Genomic DNA, 21,308 nt, shown 5'->3' on the forward strand with positions numbered 1-21,308 from the left:
CAAAAAGTCTCATCATACAAGCTTCTTGTTCTTTGGGCAAGGTAATGGGCACCTTTCCTGCAGTACCATCTGACAGGGAGTCAAGGCGCATGAAAGCTTTGACCAAGAAAGTCTTTCTTAGACAGCATGGCAATCAAGTTCCTTAACGCCGTCTGCCTTTCCGTGAGATGTATCAGCTGGTTCCCCACATCTGCCAGGAGACTCACTTCACTAAAGTTATCAGAAATGCACAAAACTGCCTACCAGTCAACAGCAATTCCCTAACCGGAGATATGTTAGGGCGAAATATAACAGCAACTCGGTGGAGCCATACAAAAGGGGAGAGGGATAAACAAAGTAGTATATTAAAAATAAGAGGAATAGCCTGATATGTGTACGACATGTTAATTGCAAATATGCCAATCGAGATGATTGCTACGGTCTCTTGTTTCTGTACTTGGATTACAATAAAAAGATGTATTACTCTGCAAAAAAACAAATAAAAAAAAGAAATGCACAAAACGCCTCGCGCTACATAATTAAATCTGCCCATGAAACGGCAGTATCAGTAACTCGTGCCATGGGCCACCCTTTTGGATCTTCCTTTTGATGCAGCATGTTTATTTGTTGATGAAGCGGAGGCTACCTTGGTGCATTTAAAGGCTAGAAAGACCACAGCTAGGCCCTTAGGCCTCCAGAACCCCAGCCTATAAATGACTACCTGCAATTGTGTCTCTTTTGAGGATTCTCAAGCATTCTCTCCGTCGACAAAACCAGTCCCTCCAGTCTAAAGCACAACAGCCCCAAAGTCCCTCTGGTCAGGCAGTACGAAAGGCAAAGCCAAATGCAAAAGTCGTGGATGCCTTCATCTGGCCTTCTCCTCCTCATCTTCCTCCACTGCACCACCAGGAAGGCAGGCCTAGTTTGTTCCTCCAGGTGAACGTGGAGCCTGGGGAAGGGAGGGTGTCCACCTTTCTACTAGCCTTGAAGGAAGCTACTTTAGACCAGAGGGTCACTCAGATAATAGATGCCTCCACTCGAGGATAGAGTGCTCATTTGGTGGATCTGAAGATAAGAGGCATCTGGTCTTCAGAAAAGTAGGTGCTTCATAAAAACCTGCTGAGGGTGATTCGACTGGTGTCCATGACTTCTTCCTCTCCATTCAAGGTTGGTCTGTCCATATATGGACTGACAATATGACTGAGATGTGGTGGCATGAACACGCAAGGGGCTGTTGGGTCTCAACTCCTGTGTCAGGAGTGATTGAGAATGTGGTCTTGGGCACATCATCACAGGATCTTCCTGACAGTCAATCACCTGGTGGGGTCTCTGAATGGCAGAGCAGACAGCTTGAGCTGGCGTTATCGTGCTGATCCCGAGTGGCATCTTCTACCAGAGGTAGCCCTAGACAAATTCAGCAAGTGGGGCAATCCGCAGGTGGTACGTTTACTTACTCTTGTAATGCTCAGTGCTGGCAGCTCTATGCCCTCCAGTATCTGTTATGGGGAGCCTTGGCGGATATGTTTCTGATGAGGTGGAACTTTCAGCTGCACTATACGTTTTCACACATGTCCTTCATTGCTCCCTTCAGCTGCCACCGGAGGTGGTGGATCTTATTCTGTCAGCTTGTCGACTCTCTGCAAAATCTCTATATTCTGGGAGATGGACCAGTTTTGTATCATGGTGCTCAGACAACAAGGTGAATCTTTACAGGCCCAGCTGTCTCACATCCTGCAGTTCGCATTGTCTCTCTCTCAGAAAGGGTGTTTAGTGGACACTGTAAAAGGGGACTTGGCTGCATTGTTAGCATTCCTCTGTCCCCCAGATCAGTCTTCCTTGTTCAGATCTCCCATTGTGATGCAGTTCCTCAAGGGGCTGATTAATCTGTATCTGCCAACTTTTGATGCCCCAGTGGGACTTAAACCTTGTTTTGACTTTTTTTATATTGTCTGTTTGAGCCCCTTCACAGTTATCAGTTGTGGTCACTTACCATGAAAATAGTGGTGATGGGGAGGTGAGTCAGTGAGTTACAAGCCCTGATTGCCCACCCACCGTTCACATCCTTATTTCCTGACAAGCTGCTGTTGCGAACCAGGGCACCTTTCTTTCTTAAAGTGGTGACACCCTTTAATTTGGGCCAGTCCATCACCCTTTCGACTTTCAATCCACCGCCTCATACCACCAAAGGAAGAAATCCCACAAAGAAGCAACTGTATCACTTAGATCCCAGGTGAGCGGTCTGTTTTTACTTTGACCACACTGAGGATATTAGAGCGGCTGACTAGCTCTTTGTTTGCTACTGTTTTTCTAGAAAAGGAAAAGCTGTTCAGAAGCTGAAGTTATTCCTATCCATCTGTATCAAACCTTGTTATGCTCTTGCCAATAAGGAACCCCCTGAGGCAATCAAAGCTCATTCCACCAGAGCCTGTTCATTGTCTTCTGCCGCCGCAAGAGGTGTTTCAATTGCAGAGATTTTCAAGGCAGCTACGAAGGCATATTTACACACCTTTGCAAAGGATGCTGCAGAGCATATGGATGGATTCTTTGGCAGACCTGTATTGTTGGATTTCCTCAGCTAATCATCCATCAGCCCTCTTCTGGGAAAGGTCCTGCTTGAGAATCCATTCAACAGGTGAGGAATCTGCTGGTAGATGTATCCATTAGAAGAAAAAGTTACTTGCCTTCAATCATCCTGGTGGATACTCTATCTATATGCAGATTCCTTGCTGACCTCTCCTGCCACCCCTTCTATGGATGTAATATACGAAACAAAGCATATGGCCCTAATTACAGATTTGGCACACATCTTATTGATGTCTCTCAATCTGCTCACCTTAAAGGCATGGAAAAAATGGATGGAAACTGACGTCATTGTACTGGGATGGGTGCTATATGCATTCGGTGACGTTATCTGATGTTACTTCTGGCGTCGATACGAAGCAAGTGCCCCGTACCTGCATCTTCAGAGTTTTGAAGTATCCAAATCCAGAATGGCACCCGGGATTATTCAACAGGTGAGGAGTTTGCAGAGTAACTATTCACCAGAAATATTGTTACCGAAGGTAAGGAACATTTTCTTTCGGGATTGCTTACCAAAACGTGTAAAAAGAAAAAACATAGAATACATGCTCATATTTACTCACATAGGTAAGCGTGCTGAGAGATCCCAGAAAGCACACAATTACGAGTCCAAGAACGAAGAACTCTCTCCGCTTTGCAAGGATATGTGGATATTCATCCATAACTGCTGTAATCACTGCTTCCAGCCCTCCAAACTGTGAATACAAATACACTATGATATCACTCGTAAATCCATCATATTAATGGCTGTGCAAAATGTTTATCTAATTATGGAATATCTTCAGACATTGTAAAGCTGCTCCCAGCCTATCTTCATTTTTTATTTTTATATTTTATTTTTGAGTGCAGAACGCAAGCATGATTGTATTTAACTCAGCATGGCAACAAGAACTTCTGGTTTGGGACCCGTGATATGACTCTCGTGTGATAGATGTCACTATATCTGTTATTGCAGTTGGTCATAACATACAGCACTGGTAATTTAAATACAATTTGAAAAAAACCACTGGTAATAATTTAGTGTAATGGCCATCATGGTCCAGTTGTTTTTTCACGATTTCTTTTAAAATACTGGTTTGGTTGAATTGTAATATGTGCCTGACATCTCTTATGGTGTATTTTAAGACCACAGTCGCATTTGCATCCTCAATTAGTGAAAGTGTTCCTGAATTTTTTCCCTTCTCCGAATCACCGTACACTAGAGTATGATAGATCACACAATGTAGTTAATTTCACTCTTTCCCACTTTAATACCCTCTTATTTTGTATTTCTACCTAAACTATCAGAACAGCGTTCGTGATTTATCTCCTGTGATTTGAATATAACCGTGCTTCGCAAATAAACAAGACTAACTAGCCATGTCCTGTTTAGGTCTCGCTGAGACAGCGAAAGCTGTCTCTTTGAGACATTTTGTAAGTGGGGTTTTGAAAGTGCTTCCCCTGGCACAGAGCTACAGTGCACGAGGCGTGCACGCACGCAAAGCAGCCATATGGCTTTACGTCGCTCTCCCTCGTAGCCCCTCTCCGCCCCCTTCCCTGCTGCTATTTCACACCAGTTTATCAGAGCTCGCGCTTCTCTCCCCCACCCCCCCACCATCGCGTCTCGCGCGTCCAATGCTTGTTCTAACTTATGGTTAAACGTACAACTTCAGCAAATCGCAAGGGATTTCAGGCCGCCTCAGCGCGCCTGAGGCGTTCTGGCTCGGTGTCTTCAAAAGGGCCTATTTTCATTTGATATCTCGCTCCCAAGTGTTCTGAAATTAATTGCATTTAATTCTTTCGTTCAGCTCAATTCATCTTTGAAAACTGTAATGTGCCGCATAGTTTGTCCATTTCCTTTGGGGCCCTTGCATTTTATTTGGTAGATCCGTCTAGACTTGCCCTGCTCTGGTCTGCATTCCTGACAGCTGCGTGGAAACATATGCCTCAGTGGCACAAATGTGCACTCTGACTGAATTGGACGCAGCTGGAACGTTCAGGTTCAACGGTTTCATTTTGAAATATGGATCTGTGATATAGTGCTTACAAGAACTTACGTCTTCGGGGGCCGCTACTCACTTCTGTCCAGGACCCCCCCCACCCCCCCACCCAACTCTTCTATTAGACCTCTAAATAGGAGCACAATATGGCGCGTCGAGCGGCTACGCAGTGTCGACCTCTCAGTCTTTTCGACACTGGTAATAGGGGATGTGTGGAGATGCCTGTGAGCGGCCAGTGTTTGTTTATATCTGAGACAGGAAGGGAAAAGCTGCAGAGTGGGAGGCATCTTTAGAAACACGTTTTTATTTCGCCCTGATATTTAGTAACGTGACCCGATGTAGTGAACCGGCGTTTTAACCATCCCAGCTCCTATCTCCACTTAATCCCCCTGTGCTATAAAAAAAAAAGAGTAATATATTCTGGTGCTCATGCAAAGTGCATCGATGCAAAACAGCAACAAAAAAAAAATGTAAAATATAATTCCGATACTGTATTCTCCGAACTGTCTTGCAAGAGTTCCTTGTGAAAAACAGTTTCCCAACATTGCCTTTGATACTACTCAACTCCAGCGTTCCCTGTAGACTCTTCCGTGCCTGTATTTATGAGTACTTAACAACAGTTTTCTCACATTTTGGAAAACTGTTAGCACTACAAGTTCCACAATATTTTTTTGGGGTAAATGAAAAAATATGTATTTTATATTTTTGCTTAAAATACAAAAATGTAAATCTGCGCACCTTATATTCAGGGCCACTGGAATTATGTGATTGTGCAGCTCTTGCGTTTTTCCGCATAGTTATACAGTGAGTCTGACTGGTTTTGTTGTACAGTTAAAATGCTGTGGCCGGCTCGTGGGTGTGTGCTACAGTCAACTAGAAAGGCCAGTTCAACGTAAAGGTATTATCTGTGTGGTGCGATCTTGAATTGGCCTCGGTGCGATTTCCACGATGTTACACAATGCGTGTTTGCATTTTGGCTCCTTCTTCCCCTGAAAAACAATTCAAGAGTTCGCGCGTCTTTTGTCGGGACTCGCGCACCTCCCCCAAAGCAGGTGCATCCTTCCCATGCAGAGGGAGGGCTCCTTAATTAACCAGTGGCCCAGAGCATTGTCACGCACAATTATACTACTTGCTATCAGCGTGAGAGGGGCGGGAGCGTGCACACACTCCCCCCGCATTGTGCTTTTATCAGCCAGCTGCATTCCCCCCCCACCCCACACACACACTCAGGAGATGAAGTTTGCGTGTCTGCCCCCGTGCATTTGCTGGCGCGTCACTGGCACATAAGCGTGTGCGCACCTTAGAGGGCCTTCGCAGTTCACTAAGCCATGGGTATTTACCCTGCCATATCCGGGATATTCCTTGTCATACATCCGGAAAGAGAAAGGACTCTTCCCCCGTCCTCCCATTCCATGGGCCAATAGAGGTCACGGTGTACAACCGGCGCCAGCCCCAGGTCAGGCGCACGATGTCCGTCTGTCCGGGCTTGTTAACAATGAGATGTAAAGTGCACTGCGATTTGGAGTCTGGTCCACGTATTTTGAAGACCAGACCTTCTGTACAGGTTGCGCGATTATCCAGATACAAGCATGATTGCGTCATCACCAGGCCACAAGGCGCCCGCTTGCTTGCATGTGGCGCAACAAAAGCTCCACTGATTCAGTAATTAAGTCTCCTCGTGTCATGGAGAACAGCTTTTTATTGGTCATCTCGAATGGCCGTGTGCATCCCGACATTTCTCACTCAGCAACACAACTTGACAAAACAACTCCAGGCAACACAACTTTACATGTCTCCAGTTCAAACATTTCAGGCTCGTAGGCCTAGTAAATTTACCTTTGTTCCCTAAATGTCTGCATCTAGTTTTCTCTTGGACACAAGAACAAAGTAAGATGTCACAACAGACATGATGGTCAGTTAACCTGGCCTCTCCCAGGGTGCAACGCAGGCCGCTTCCTGCCTTGCTTTTTCTCGAGGTGTAAAGGCGAGTTGTGACACAGTGGCAAGCTGACCGAACTTCCTCTGAATAACAAACAAGCATTTGCAATGCAATAGGTCTCGCATTTACGCGAGTTTAAGCTATTGGCATTGTAAATGACAATGCCTTTTATTTGTTTTAGAGACGAAAACGAAAACAAAAATAAAAGGCATTGTTATTTGCAATGTCAATAGCGCATACTCGCGTAATGCGAGACCTATTGCATTGCAAATGCTTGTTAGAACTAGCTACAAGCCAAGTTACAATAGACAATAGTTGCGGACGTGCCTGCACAGAACATATCATTTAGGGCTCATATAGAGCTGGGTATTATTAGAAATCTGTCAAAAATGTAGTTGGTGTCCTGACCTATGCTGTGTTTATGATGGCATTTACCGCTGTCTCTGTTGATGAAAGCTTATTCACTAGAACACCAGCTGACATGGCATTAGAAGGGCTGCCCTTTTTGTGGTGGGCCTTCCAGTGCCATGTCAGTTGTTTTTTTCCTGTTTGCGACAAGAGAGGGGCCGATCAAAAATGTCTGTCACAAATTGTGAGAAAACTCCCAGCATGTCAGGGATATTGGAACCCTGACTCCGAAAAAAATCAGGGTTTAATTCTGTAGGGCTATGAGAGACAAATGTCCATTATGAACTCCCACACCATCTGTCTCTGAAGCCTGGGGTCAGACCATGACTCCCGATAATGACCTCTAACCTCCTGGTCAGGAACTCTGCCCTCTGCCCAATCTCCCGGTCAACATCAGACGCTCCCCCACTCTGCACACCTTCAGGAAGAGCCTCTAGACCTGGCTCTTCGGCTAACTCGGCGCTGCACCCCCCTCTGCCCCACCCTCCCAGCACCTTGAGACCCTCACAGGTGAGTAGCACACTTCACATTTCCCTAATTGATTGATTGCTTGATAATGTGCTTCCTGTCGCAGCATGTACCCTACAGTGAATAAACAACAGAAAGTGAAGCTGTTTATTGTCAGGGCAAGACATGACTGAAGGAGTTCTCGAAGCTCTACACGTTGCTAAAGGTCACATTCTTCTGCTGCAGGAGGGAAAAGAAAGAACTTTAAGAAGCACTCTAAAGTAAAGTCTTCATTGCTCTCTATCTACCACATGACTTTCGTTCTTGGAGCAGGAGTTGGTCTAACTGACTCTCACGTTTCTCCCTACGAGCAGCCCTACTCTGGAGACTCCACTAGACCCTGCCCCTGACCAACCTCTCTGGATCATGTGTCATACCGGGCCAATCATCTCCGTTGTGTCGACGCCAGCCTTCCCAAAAGTTCCGGCTCCAGAGTCAGATCTGGCAGTGTTTTTGAACTCGATGTATTCCACCTTCGCGAAGGCATCGATGATGTCCACCACCACTTCTGGCCTAGCGACACCATATGGCTACCAGATGTTCATATCTATGGACCTATGCCGTTTGGTGCCATCCATCCCATCGGATCGAACACCAAATCCATACTGTTTTGACCTGGTCCTCCGCTACATAGCTTAGTACATGACGCCTGTGGCAGGTCCGCTAGAGCCCTTCGAGACTAGTAAGGCTACGGCTCACTCCTTAGGATTGCAACTGCTGCCGCCATCAAGAGATTATTAGGGGTGGGCAGAACTTTCAGAGTTTTACTCCGTGGAATTCGGTGGAGTAACATAAAAACTCCAGTAACTCCTCAGAATTCCACGTACTTCCCCCGCCTTCAGTTTATACCGGTCTTTCATCCCCGGGCCCATGTGGCAGGCTGGGTTATGTGCTAGGCCCTAGCTAGCCTCCCATGGTGCGGCTGGGTGAAGTGAAGCGCCTGTTATCTCTCTAGCTCGTTGGTTGATAGCGGACTTACTAATGTGATCGGAGGCCTTCATAGATGCTGCAGTTCACAACACAGGGGCACTGGTTTGGCAAGGAGTCTGTTCCGCAGTGCTTGTCATTTTGTATGCACTTTATTCCTCTACATCTGCAAACAGACTACAGCCTGGGGCAGCAGGCGGTGCTGTAAATCAGGACTGGAGGGCGTGTCAGTATTGGTCGGAAGCTGGGCTAGGATGCAAATGTAAGCTTTTAAATTATAACCCCCTGCAGATTTTGCAACCCCTGGGCAGTGCTCTGATCTACTCTGCCTAGGAGGCAAACTCCAGCCTTGTGCTCCACCTGCCCTCTTTGCACTCCGGTGTCGCCGTGGTAATTCTTACTCAGTTTACATCCATCATCACAGTAGAGTGGTGGATGATCTGCACCTGTGACAGGGAAAGGAAGGCAGCACATCTCCAGAACACTACCACTGATGCTGGAGTCAACCTCACCGCCCCCTCCTCAGTGAATGGTTCCTTGTTGTAGCAGGGGGATTGGGGGGTGTCCACATTATCGATAGCTCAGCAAGAGTGCTGCTGAGCATCACCAGCACGTAACAAGGAGGGGGAGCCTTGCAACCATGCCTTCACTATTGCGCCATAGAAGCCACTGCTCTTCTTGATTATGCTTCTTGGTTCTGAGCATGGCTGTCAGACTCACTTGTTACCAAAGAGAAATACACTGATACACATCAAGAGTGAAATTAACTTTTAGGTATGCCCCAGAGACCTTGAGACACAAACACGTATTTGACAGCATTCCGTCCGCATGCTCTAGCATTCTGAGCAAGCACCGCTCCTCCCTTGATCCCTACCCAGCGCTCCACACAAAGTATCCCGGGTTGCAAGAAAGTTGGTGCAGGGAGTACGACGTAATGCAGCAGATATGCACCATCAAAGAAGAACACATGGACACATCGGCAAGGCTGATTTCACAAAGGCACGTATCCCACACTCGGGTGTAATCGAACACAGTAGTGATGCTTACCCTTGGAAGCATTTTTATCTTCTTTGGTCTTCACCACCTTTCCACTCATAGATCCAGGTTTGCTTGTAAAGTATCCCAAGTAAGCGTGAAGCCTTTTCAAATCAGGCTGGTGTGAATCTGTCGGTCAATCCAGGTTTTAATTTGAGAAAAATGTCAGCACAAGATGAGCGGCCATGGTACGTGCTTTCAGTTTTCTTTTAATAACCGATTTTCAAGTTGCTTGGCAAGTCCCTTTTCTATGTCTAGGAGGCCTCGGCCAATATAAAAATTATTGCCCTAAGGAAAACCTCCCGTTTTGTTTCATCCTCTGCCCCAAATCAGAGTTTTGCGCAAGTTTGATGAGGCACCTAGTTTCATTATTTGAGCTGCCTGTCTCGCACCCATTGGCCTATAGTTTTAGACTAGCCAATCATGAGCTGATACTGAAACTTATATGTGTCCTCTTAGTTTGCCTACCAACCAGAATGAGCCCCGGCTCTGGAACGTTAGTCAGAAATGGCACCCATAGAATAGGGGAGAGGAGGAAGGCATGCTGTTGGACAGGAAAACAGTAGTGAGTGGGTCATGAGATGGGATTTTGAGGTCCTGTAGCAGAGCTACACATGTGCGTGGTGTTCCTTCGCTTTACCTCCACGCAACTTTAAGTTTCAGTTATAGAGTTAGGTGGTAAACTTTGGCACGCGTCGATGGCAGAGTTTTTGCCTAACTCCATGCTCCAAGCGGAGCACAGAGTGGGCTAAACACAGATAACTTCATCAGCAGAGTGGAGTTTACCACCCATCGCTAGAGATTATCCCCAATGTACGCATTTTCACAGCTTCTCAAGGGGATTTAATTTCACTAATGGCAACAATATCAGCTTCAATAGCAGCATCAGCTCAACCTGATGGTTAGGCAATACCGTGATAGAGCCAGAGGGAAAGGCCATTCATTCACCCAACAACCCTAATCCTCCTCCTCTTCTTCCTTTCCTGCACCACCAGGAAAGCAAGCCTAGTTTGTTTACCCATTCCCACATGGAGCCTATTGGATGGAAAGTGTCCAGTTTTCTACCTGCCTGGAAAGCAATTATTCGAATCACTGGGTCTATCAAGTTGTAGAAAAGTGTTACTTCCTTGCTTTTCTTCAGGCCCCACCCTCTTCCCCCTCCACACTCTGCCCACATCAGACAACCTGGCCATACTGCAGCAAGAAGTGGCAGCACTCCTCTGGAAAGGAGCTGTGGAACTTGTGCCAGAGCAGGGAAAGGGTGGGGGTCATTACTCATTCCTGACCCTAGTTCAAGTGTTGGAGGTGTTGGAGCTTGAAGACTGGATGATGTCACTCGACCATCAGTATGCATATTTCCACATCAATAGCCTGCAGTCACACTGGAAATTCTTTTGATTTGTGATGGATTCCACACACTACCAATGTGCTTCCTTCCCTTTGGCTTAACATCGCTACCTTGGGTCTTCACGAAGGTGATGGTGGTGGTTGTGGCCCATCCCAGAAGGTCAGGCCTCCCCAGTTTTCCATACCTGGACGACTGGCTGATCAAAGCTGGTTTGACAGATGTGGTATCCTGCCATCTGTAGTTGACAGCATCCCTGCTGTTCAACCTGGGCTTATCCAACAACAAGCTCACATCTCACATGTGGCCCTCCTACTCCAGTTCATATGATCAGTATTGGACACCACCTTTCTCTGTGCCTTTCTCCCACCTGAGAGGATTGAAGACATCCGGGAAATTGTCCTATCCTTTCAGGAAGGTTCACAAGTCTCAGTCCTGAGAGTCCTATGATCCCTAGGTCTGCTAGCTTCCTGCACACTCCGAGTCATGCACGCACGCTGGCACATGAGGGCCCTGCAGTGGTGCCTCTGCAGGTAATGGCACCAATACTGGGGCAACCTGCCGGATCCCATCATAATGTTCCCCACCACTGCGGTGGAACTGGTTTGGTGGGGAAACAAGGTAACCTCAGCTGCAGGATGGCCTTCACCCCCTTCCAACAGCAGCTACAGTGGTGATGGATGTCTCCACCTTAGCTCACCTGGAGGATCTGGAGATCAAAGGCCTTTGGTTTCCAGAAGAACAGGTTTTTCACATGAACCTTTTGGAACTGCGGGCAATTCAGCTAGCCCTCAAGGCCTTCCTCCACTCCATATCTGTGAGGTGGTAGTTCAACGGCAAGGGGTAAAAGAGTTTCACCTCCTTTGTCTGTATGTGTTGAGACTGTGGTCTTGGGTACTCTAGCAAGGGATCTGGTTAACCTCCAATCATCTAGCGGGGTCTCTGAATGTTGGAGGTGACAGCCCAAATCAGCGTTATCTTCCCAATCATGGGAGGTGACTTCTGCCAGAGGTAATCAAGGATATCTGCACCCAGTGGGGGACTCCTCAGGTTAACTTGCTCAATGCCAGGCACCTTGGCGAATGCATTTCAGTTGAGGTGGAACTTTCAGCTGCATCACATGTTTCCCCCCTTACCCAAGATTCCTCTGGTTCTGAGGAATATCCCCCAAGACCAGGCCTACGTTATTTTCATTGACCCGGATTGGCCAATGAGGGTTTGGGATGCAGACTTTGTGCACTTCTCCACATGTCCTCGGCTGCATCTACAATTCCGGCCAGACCTTCTCTCCCAGTTGTGGGGTGGGAGGGTAGGTTCTCCCGGGCCTCCACCTACATGCTTAGAATTTGAGTGAGGACATTTGAGTTCCTGCAGCTACCATCTTGTCATCTTGCCAGCACTCCACAAAGTCTGTGTGGCGGGGTAGCAGGGACAGAGTCGACAGCCAGACCAGGATGGTGTAAAGAGGGTTTTATTTTGGATAATGTTTTCTTTTGTCTTGCGGCCCGTCGAGCTGCTGCAGAAGAAGGGGAGTCCGGCTTGTTCTTTCTTGGTGGCTCCAGACTGAGGGAAGGTGGTAGTGTTGTTTCCGCTGAATTCTCCGTAAAGGTTCCAGCCCTCGGGAAGGGGTTCCGGAGTTGTTGGGTCAGAGGGGAGAAAAATAAAAATAACAAGAAATCAAGGATTAGGACAATCGTCCTGTTCTGCTGTCAAACAGGGGCCGGGAGTGAGGGAAACCGAGTGCTCTTGTGCTCTTAGCTCTCCGGTCCGTGCAAAGGGGTTTGGTGCGTGGTGAGGGTACAGGGATTATTCTGATCGTGCGTACGGTACCCCGCTAGCTCGGTACGGGTGCTTAGAGGGTAGGCGGCGTCTTTCTTCCCACCCAGCCCGCTACCTTCCCCCGTACCTGTTCGAGCCACGCTCCACCCGTGGGAACGTGGCGGGGCGGTTCGAGGAGTCGTTGGCCTCCTGGCTTGTAGCAGTCGTCTCTACTTGGCTCAGCTCTCGGTTCGTTGCTCTCTCCTCTTCTTCGCTCTTCCTCCCGAATCCTGGCACTCCTCCACTCCAACTCTCCTTCTGCCTCCAGGGAAATGCCGTCTGTCGTCTTCCGGGTTTCCGCGATCTTTATCCCGCCCTCCACCGCGACGTCATCAGGGGCGGGGTTTCGTCAGACTGGAAGGCCGAATTAAAGGCACCTCGTTCCGGCTCTGGTGTCCAGTCATGTGAAGGATACGGGTACCACCCGTCCGTTGCATATGGCACTGCTGGTTGCTGTAGGGGAAGAGAAGGTGGTACATGTTCGCTTTGTGAGCGTCACACACCTCCCCCCCTTGATTCTCCCGATCGGGGAGAGGAAAGACCCTGGACAGATAGTCCGCGTTCCCGTTGTCTTTCCCCTTCCTGTGTTGCACCGCAAAGGCAAAAGGTTGGAGGGAGAGGAACCAACGGAGAACCCTAGGATTCTGATTCCTATTCTGATACATCCACCGAAGAGGTGAGTGATCTGTGTAAAGAATGAACGGTTTGCCCTCCAGATAATACTGCAATTTGTCCACGGCCCATTTTATGGCTAAACACTCCCGTTCAATTGTGGGATACTTGGCTTCCCTTGGGAACAGTTTACGACTGATGAATAACACCGGGTGTTCTAACCCGTCCTCCCCGACCTGGGACAAAACAGCCCCTATACCCAGATTAGAGGCATCTGTGGCTAACACAAAGGGTTTGGAGAAATTGGGGGACACCGACACCGGATGTGTGGTGATAATGGTTTTTAGGTCTACAAACGCTTTCAGGGCCTCGGGCGTGGGATGTTGTATCTCGCGGGGTTTTGCGCCTTTACGAAGGAGGTCAGTGAGAGGGGCCGCTATGTCGGCGAATCGAGGGATAAACCGACGGTAATAACCTATGAGACCCAGGAATGCTCTTAAGTCTCTCTTGGAACTAGGGAAAGGGGTCTCCTCAATGGCTCTCACTTTGTTGTGTTGTGGGGTGATGGTGCCGTCCCCTAATACAAAACCCAAGTAATTCACTCTGTGAAAGGCTGCTCGGGACTTTTTTGCGTTGATATGTAGACCTGCTCGCTGTAAGGCGGTGAGGATGGTCTGCAGGTGTATTAGGTGCTCGGCCCAGGTTTTGCTATAAATAACGATGTCATCCAGGTATGACGAGCTGAACGTGTGATAGGGTTGCAGATAGTATTCATGAGGCGCTGGAATGTGGCAGGTGCCCCGTGGAGGCCGAAGGGCAGCACTGTAAATTCGAACAGCCCTTCGTCCGTTATAAATGCTGTTTTCTTTCTGTCCGTTTCTCGGAGGGGCACCTGCCAGTACCCCTTCGTGAGGTCCAACGTGGTGATAAATGCTGCTTCCCCCAGTTTTTCGATCAGCTCGTCTACCCTTGGAATAGGGTAGGCGTCGAAAGAAGAGATGGCGTTCAGTGCTCTAAAGTCCATACAGAATCGTCTTGAGCCGTCCGGTTTCGGGACCATTACAATGGGCGAAGCCCAGTCACTTTTTGAGGGTCGGATTACTCCCAGGTGTAGCATGTCCTCGACTTCTTTTTTAATGGCATCTCTTCGTGCCGCTGGTATGCGGTAGGGTTTCTGCTTTACCCGTTTCCCCGGATGGGTATCTATGGTGTGCTCCACCAGCGTCGTTTTTCCGGGGAGATCCGAGAAGATAGCCCTGAATGGTAGTAGCGTCTCGTCCAAGACCTTTTTCTGCTGCTGCGTGAGTACGTCGTTGATGACCAGTTCGTTCAATGTTGAACTCTCTTTGCTGATGGTTGGAATGAGCAAGTTCAAGCTTTTGGGGGGGTCCGATCCACTTCTTCAATAAGTTGATGTGGTAAGACTGTATCTTGTTTGCTGTCACCTTTAGGCGGTACGTAGTGTCTCCTATTGTGTCCACCACCTCGTATGGTCCCTTCCACTCAGTTTTCCCCTTACTTGCGCTGGGAGGAAGTAGGAGTAAGGCCCAGTCCCCTATGTTCAATCTCCTCAGCTTTGTCCCACGGTCATAGTATTTCTTTTGCTTTTCCCTTTTCTGATCCAGGTTGGAAGACGCTAAGGCTCGCAACTTTCCCAGTTTGGACCGGAGTTGTTGTTTGTAGTCTAGCAGGGTCCTCTGTTCTTGTTCCTCTTCCTTCTCCCAAGCGTCTTTCGTGATCTCAAGTAACGACCTCGGTTGTCGCCCATACAGGAGTTTGAACGCTGAACACCCTAAGCTACTCTGTTTCTGGGCCCGCAACACATATAAAGCTAGCGGCAACAGTCGATCCCATTCGGCTCCTTCTGCAGCGAGCATCTTTTTCAGGGTGGTTTTCAACGTCTGGTTGTACCTCTCGACGAGGCCATCGGTTTGTGGGTGGTATACCGAGGTACGCAGTTGACGTATGTCTAGTGTTTTGCAGACTTCCTTCATCAGTTTAGACGTGAAGGGGGTGCCTTGGTCGGTAAGGACCTCTTTCGGGAAGCCCACCCTGGAACATAGTTCGACGAATTTTTCGGCGATGTGGGCAGTTGTCGGGGTTCGCAGCGGAAATGCCTCAATGAACCGCGTCGCGTAATCCACGATAACCAGCGCATATACGTGGCCTCTGGACGACTTGGGCATCGGTCCTATCAAATCCATACCAATCCGTTCAAACGGTCGACCGGTGGTGGGCAAGGGTTGAAGTGGCGCTGCCGGGGGTCGGTGTATGTTCTGTCTCTGACATATCTCGCATTTCGCGCAGTACTCTTGCACATCTTTGTAGATCCCTGGCCAGTAGAAATGTCGAAGGATACTATCAGTGGTCTTCTCTTTCCCGCTGTGTCCTGCGGTGAGGTGAGTATGTGCAAAGAAGAGCACTTGCTCACGGAAGGACACTGGTACTAACAACTGGGAGTCCCCCCCTTCTACTCCTTCCCTATATAGGAGGTCTTTGGTTATTGTAAATCTGGGGTACCGTTTTGGCTCCTGATTCTGTGTGGCATGGGCGCTCTCCCAGGCGTTAAACAGTGTGGGGTCACTAGCCTGTGCAAAACGGTAGCTACGGTCTAGGACCCAAGGCTCTGGAGATAGAAGAGCAGCTACGGACTCGGGGTTGGAAGAAGGGGGAAGGGACAGGGATCATTTAAACAGCGACATGAATCCCGGGTTATCCACCCCCAATATCACATCCTCAGGTAGGGAATCCACCACCCCCACCTTCACTGTACACGGCTCTTTATCGAGGGGAGTCAGGGTCACCTGGGCGAGAGGGTAGGGCCTAACATCCCCGTGTACACATCTTATGGTGACCCGTGCTCCTGGAACATACTGTGTGGGAAGGACTAGCCGCCTTCGTACCACGGATTGTCTGCAGCCTGAATCTAATAGGGCCTGTTCCGTCAAACCGTTCATTCTTAGACTCACATAAAATGATGTTCCCATTTCTGCTGAGTACAGGATAGTCCTTGGGAGGTATCCGACCTCCATTGGTTCTTCGGAGGGTCTTTTCCGGGGGCAAAGTCTCGCAATGTGGCCCCATTTACCACAATCAAAACACTGGGGACCCCGTGCCTGAGGCCCGTCTATCCTCATAGGCCTGGGGCGGGGAGGTTCGGGGGTGGCCTTCGGTTTTCGATCTGTTTTGAGGGAGGGTTGTCCTTTTGAACTTTTCTCTATGTCCCACCCTAGCGTCTTTGGTTGTGCTTGTGCGTAATTAGCTGCCATTTCGATGACTTGTTCTAGTGTGAGTCCTGGGTGCTGTTTTAGCCATCGCTGGGTGGCATATGGCAGGGCTTCCATGAACTGCTCCAAGTATATCTTGGTCATGACCTCCTCCTTGGTGCTGGAGGCCAGGCGTAGCCATTTATCTGCGGCCATCTTAAGCCGAAAGAACAGAGTCTTAAGGCTCTCGCCGGGGGTGCCCCGTTCCCTCCTGAATTTTAGCCGATAGGCTTCCCCGTCAAGACCCAGGTGGTCCAAAATTACCTCCTTGATAGTTAGATAGGGTGCGTTTCCAGTGGGGTTGGCCACCTGGTATGCAAATTGTGCCTCCCCCGATAACAGTGGGGCCAAAAAGAAAGGTCACTTTTCCTCAGGCCAACCCAATGCCCTAGCGGCCCTCTCGAAGTTCATTAAAAAGACATCAGGATCCTCCCCTTGTACATATTTCTGTAGAGCGATTCCTGACGGGTTTGTTACTGTTAGCGGTCGGGTCTCCAAGAGTGTAGGGGCAGTAACGACCGGGCCGATTTTCTGGAGACTCTCAATGTGTGCTGTTATGGTGTTCTGGAACTGATCCCGGTCCGCTTGGGCGGACGTCATCTGCCTCTGCACCGCCCATTCCAGCGGTTGGCCTGAAACTTTGACTTTGTCTCGGTTAAGCGCAACCAGATGTCCCAGAGTGGCGCTTAAGGTTTCTAAGTGCTGGAAAGTGTTTGATCTTTAAAAATTCATATTTCCTGTTCCCTACATTCCATGTTTGTCGTTTTGGTGTCATTTCAAAGATAACAATATTTCCTATTTCTATAAATAGGTGTGGGATTTTTGTGAGTTCTTTCTTAAATATTTACTGAATTGTTGTTTTTAAATGCTTTACAAACCTGTCTCCTAAGTTTAGCCTGATTGCTCGCAGCCAAGCTACCAAGGGTAGAGCTTTGGAAAAATGTATTGAAACCTATACAGCACCCTAGACTGTGTTGGTGGCCTTATAACCAGAGGTAGATGCATATTTACCACTACTAATAACCCACTTTCCAACACTTAACACAATCTTTATTGGCATTAACAGTAAGAAAACAAACGGCACTGGTTTGTTTACCTACCCCAAAACCCATGCTTGTGTCTGGAAAATCTATAGACCTCATACAGTATTATAGCTGTCAATAACGGGATTGTTTTCCTCCAAAGATTTCTAAATTACAAAAGATAAACACATAGAAATCAATGTTATTGACCGCTATCCATGTACATTATGCTCTGACTGTCCCTCTCCACCCGCTTAATACCCCTTCCTGTAAAGCGGATCCAGAGGATCACCTGCACAGGGGTGTATGAGAGATGGGGAAGATATGCACAAAATATCCTTCTCTCCATAGGGCCCCCCACCCAGCTTTCCTTTAATAATAATGTCTACTTTGAGTTCTCCCAACCATCCCCAAAACCATTTGGCCTTCACTCCTGCCCAAATACTAAAATAAAATTAAGAATCTAGTATCTTGTCACATTTTTCCAACACTATTTTGTGATTGTGCAATCTCACAGTATAATACAGTTACCAACCTCTTTAGGACCCTTGGCCTCCTTTGTTAAAACCTCAGCTAAATCCTGGGTAGATGTGGCACTGAGTGCCACTAATGGATGCATTGGCTGATAACTTTGGCAAATTGTATTCTTTGGTCGATAGAGCGGCCAAAAGATTCAACCTACCTGTGGCAGTAAAGAAAACTGACTGTTTCCCATATGATTTCAAGGAACCAGCTAAGAGGTCAGTCAAGTCAATCCCACCGTTGGATCATATATGGCCAGAAAGTATAAAGCTTATGCAGACTCCAATTGTCATGCCTGTGGTAGTGCTGGGTAAAGATAAGAAATTGAATGTCCCCAAAAATTCAACAGTATGCCTTCTGGATTCCAGAATGAAACACAAACACCTACATTTGTTGAAGGCAGAAATTTGATCTATGCTCCAGAAGAGAACCATAGAAATAGTCACAACATAGCATCAAAATGTGGTGTTTTACTCAATATGCTTTTGGTAATAAAGAAGTCTGCAAAAGAGTGGAGTCTCTTTCTAGATTTATGCCGGTTCAGTATCTATCAGAGAAAACAATAATTTGTAATGGTCACTCTCCAGGAATTTCAGCCCCTTCTGATGAGAGTAGATGGCATCAATTGCTCTCAAGTATATGTATTTCCATATTCCCTTTTAAAAATAACATTGTAGATTTCCTACAATTTGAGATAGCACTCTTTCTTGCGGACCTTCAGCGACACCCAGCTGATCGGAGACCATGAGGCTCGATTTTCTCCCGGTAGTGGGCCTCGGCCACAACTAGGCACCACCGCGCCTGGCTTCTGTTATATTGCTGGGCAAAGCTCGAGGCCGCAGCGGCGCTCGGTCAGCTGATGAGCGGCCGCCTTTTGTTTCCAATGCCCAGAGATGCTCCCCACGTGTCTGCTACAAACCGGCTGCCACACACAGTGCTCTCTGAAGTAAAACCGCCTTGGCCCCAAGAGGAGGAAAAGTGCTTGTTGAGAAGGCAACAACGATGAAGCGCTCAGCCCAGCGCTAGCCCAAACACAAGTTACGCCGAACGGAGCTCGGCACAGGCAGGCCAGCACGCAGGGCACCCCAGCAGAGGGCAACCCCTCCAACCTCCTTCAGGCAGCAGCTGGATCCCATGGCTCTTCCTCCTGGCAGAGTGCTCTCCAGATCCAAGCAAGCTCAGTTCAGCAGACATGGGGTCACAACCCCAATGTTTATAGTACCAAGTGCCTTTGTTCTTCCCCCTGGCACAGGGCTCTGAGCCCAGTCCAAACCAGTTCTGGGGGCACTTTAAAATACCTTTTCAAGTGCACAACCACCTTCACTATTAGTGAAGGTCCTGGCCCTAGACACACCACAGGGGGCGAAGCCATCATTGTGGAAGGCAGGCACAGCTCTATTCAGAGGCAAGTGCTACTCCTCCCACCACTCCAAATGCAGACCAGGCCTATTCAGCCTAGCGCTGACTCATCCTGACACTCTGGAGCCACTGCACCCCACCAGCCCCTGTCACTCCAAGGCCAGACAGTCAATACACAACAGGCAGGCACAAAGGCACATAGCAAACAGAAATGCCTACTTCTAAAAGTGGCATTCCTAAAATAGTGATAATAAATCCGCGAACACTACTACACGGCATTTATCATCACTATTCCAAATATACTAAACTTGATCACGCTACACCTCTCATGTCAGGAATTACCACTGAAGCACATGTCAGGGAATCCCCAATGCATCCCTATGAGAGGGCAGCCTAACAGAACTGAGATACCAAATAGGCTGTTTGTCACTACCAGGACATGCCACACAGTTAAAGCACATGTCCTACCTTTTACCTACACCACACCCTGCCCATAGGGCTAACTAGGGCCTACCTTAGGGGTGACTGATATGTAGTAAAAGGGGGAGTCACAGAGGTGGCAAGCACTTTATGTGCCACGTCACAGGTGCAGTAAACTGCGCTCGCAGGCCCTGCAGTGACAGAGGCCTGAGACAGGTTTGAAAGGCAACTTTGGTGGGTGGCGCAAGCAGCTCTGCAAGCCCACCAGTAGCATTTAATTTACTGTCCCTGGGTATATGAGATACCACTGTACAAGGGTCTGATAGATAAATTAAATACGCCATACACATGTACCATACACATGTAGACCAATCTTACCAAGTTCCCCAGAGAGAGCACATGCACTTTAGCACTGAACAGCAATCATAAAGTGCCCAGAGTCCTAAAACCACCAATAACAGGTCAGAAAAAATACAGGAGGAAGGCAAAAAGTTCTGGGATGACCCTGCAAAAAGGCCCAAGTCTAACACACATGTTCAGATGTTTTATTTTTTAATCCATCTGAGAAGTCTGCCCTCACAGGTGTTGAGGGTCTTGGAAGAGAATGTTATGCAGATTTGTCAGTCTTTGGCTTTGTGATCTGGATAGGGGCAGTAGATGCATATCTTGTGAGGGTCGTCAACAAAAACTTTAGTTTCCCACAACAATCACAGATTTAATAAGGCTTCTCTTAGATTTGTCAATTTTTGCCATTTTTAAGGGACTGTAGGGCAGACGTATCCCTAAAACTCAAGTTCTGAATGTACACTTAGCTGTAGTTGAAGCAAGAGTAAAGCTCTTGAACGCCCTTCCACATAAAGGTGTGAGAACCTGTGAAAGGGTGAGGAAGAGAGCGCACTCACCCCATTGGTCAAAGTTTGGGTCCGTTAGAATGAGGTGGATGAGCTAACAAGGTGGTCACTTCCTAGGGCCTTTTCAGTTGTACGTGCCTTTTACTTCTATTTTAAAGTTACAGAGGAACTCGCACTTTGATGACAAGGGATGATTAAAATATGTGAATCTATAAAAGACACCAGCACTGGAGAACCACAGCTACAGATACCTTGTTTTTTCTGCTGTCTCCTTCGTATAGTGTTTTCCCATTCCCACAGTAAGTGCCTGAATTGGCAAGCACAAATTCTCAAGACACTAATCTTCTCTAATATAGTAAATGTTTTCACTCTGTCTCTACTTCTTGGCTTCTCAGTTTACCAGGTTATGCAAATATAATTATGCATGATACAGATCTCTAGAAATCTTCATTCTTAGGAATTTTTAACTTCTCAAGTATTGTATCTTTTATAGATTAACATGCTTGAATCTTCCCCGTCGTCATGGTGGGAGTCCCACCGCAACAGTAAAATAGCAGTACAAAGCTAAAATGACAGCGGTGATGGATCAAACCCAGATCTGTTGACTGGGTGTGAGTGTTTGATTGGTTCTGATGCTCCGTCCATCACCACCCCCTTTTGTACCACTTTGTTCGCCATAAGTCGGCAGGGTATGTTCAGACGTTGAGTCCCTTGCTCACTTTGCCACTGGATTCAAGCA

The 21,308-nt window shown here is 47.8% G+C and overlaps 1 protein-coding gene across 1 annotated transcript in view; it reads right to left on the reverse strand.

The window, feature by feature from the left end:
- LOC146783944 (sodium-dependent serotonin transporter-like) overlaps window positions 1–21,308 on the reverse strand; it is a 733,782-nt gene that overhangs the window by 62,418 nt on the left and 650,056 nt on the right. Inside the window, exon 9 of the mRNA XM_085633563.1 lies at window positions 3,123–3,254. Coding sequence (XP_085489689.1) covers window positions 3,123–3,254 — 132 coding nt within the window. The remainder of the gene's footprint in view (window positions 1–3,122; window positions 3,255–21,308) is intronic.

Source organism: Triturus cristatus, chromosome 11 (assembly GCF_964204655.1).
Source record: "Triturus cristatus chromosome 11, aTriCri1.1, whole genome shotgun sequence".
Taxonomy (NCBI): Eukaryota; Metazoa; Chordata; class Amphibia; order Caudata; family Salamandridae; genus Triturus; species Triturus cristatus.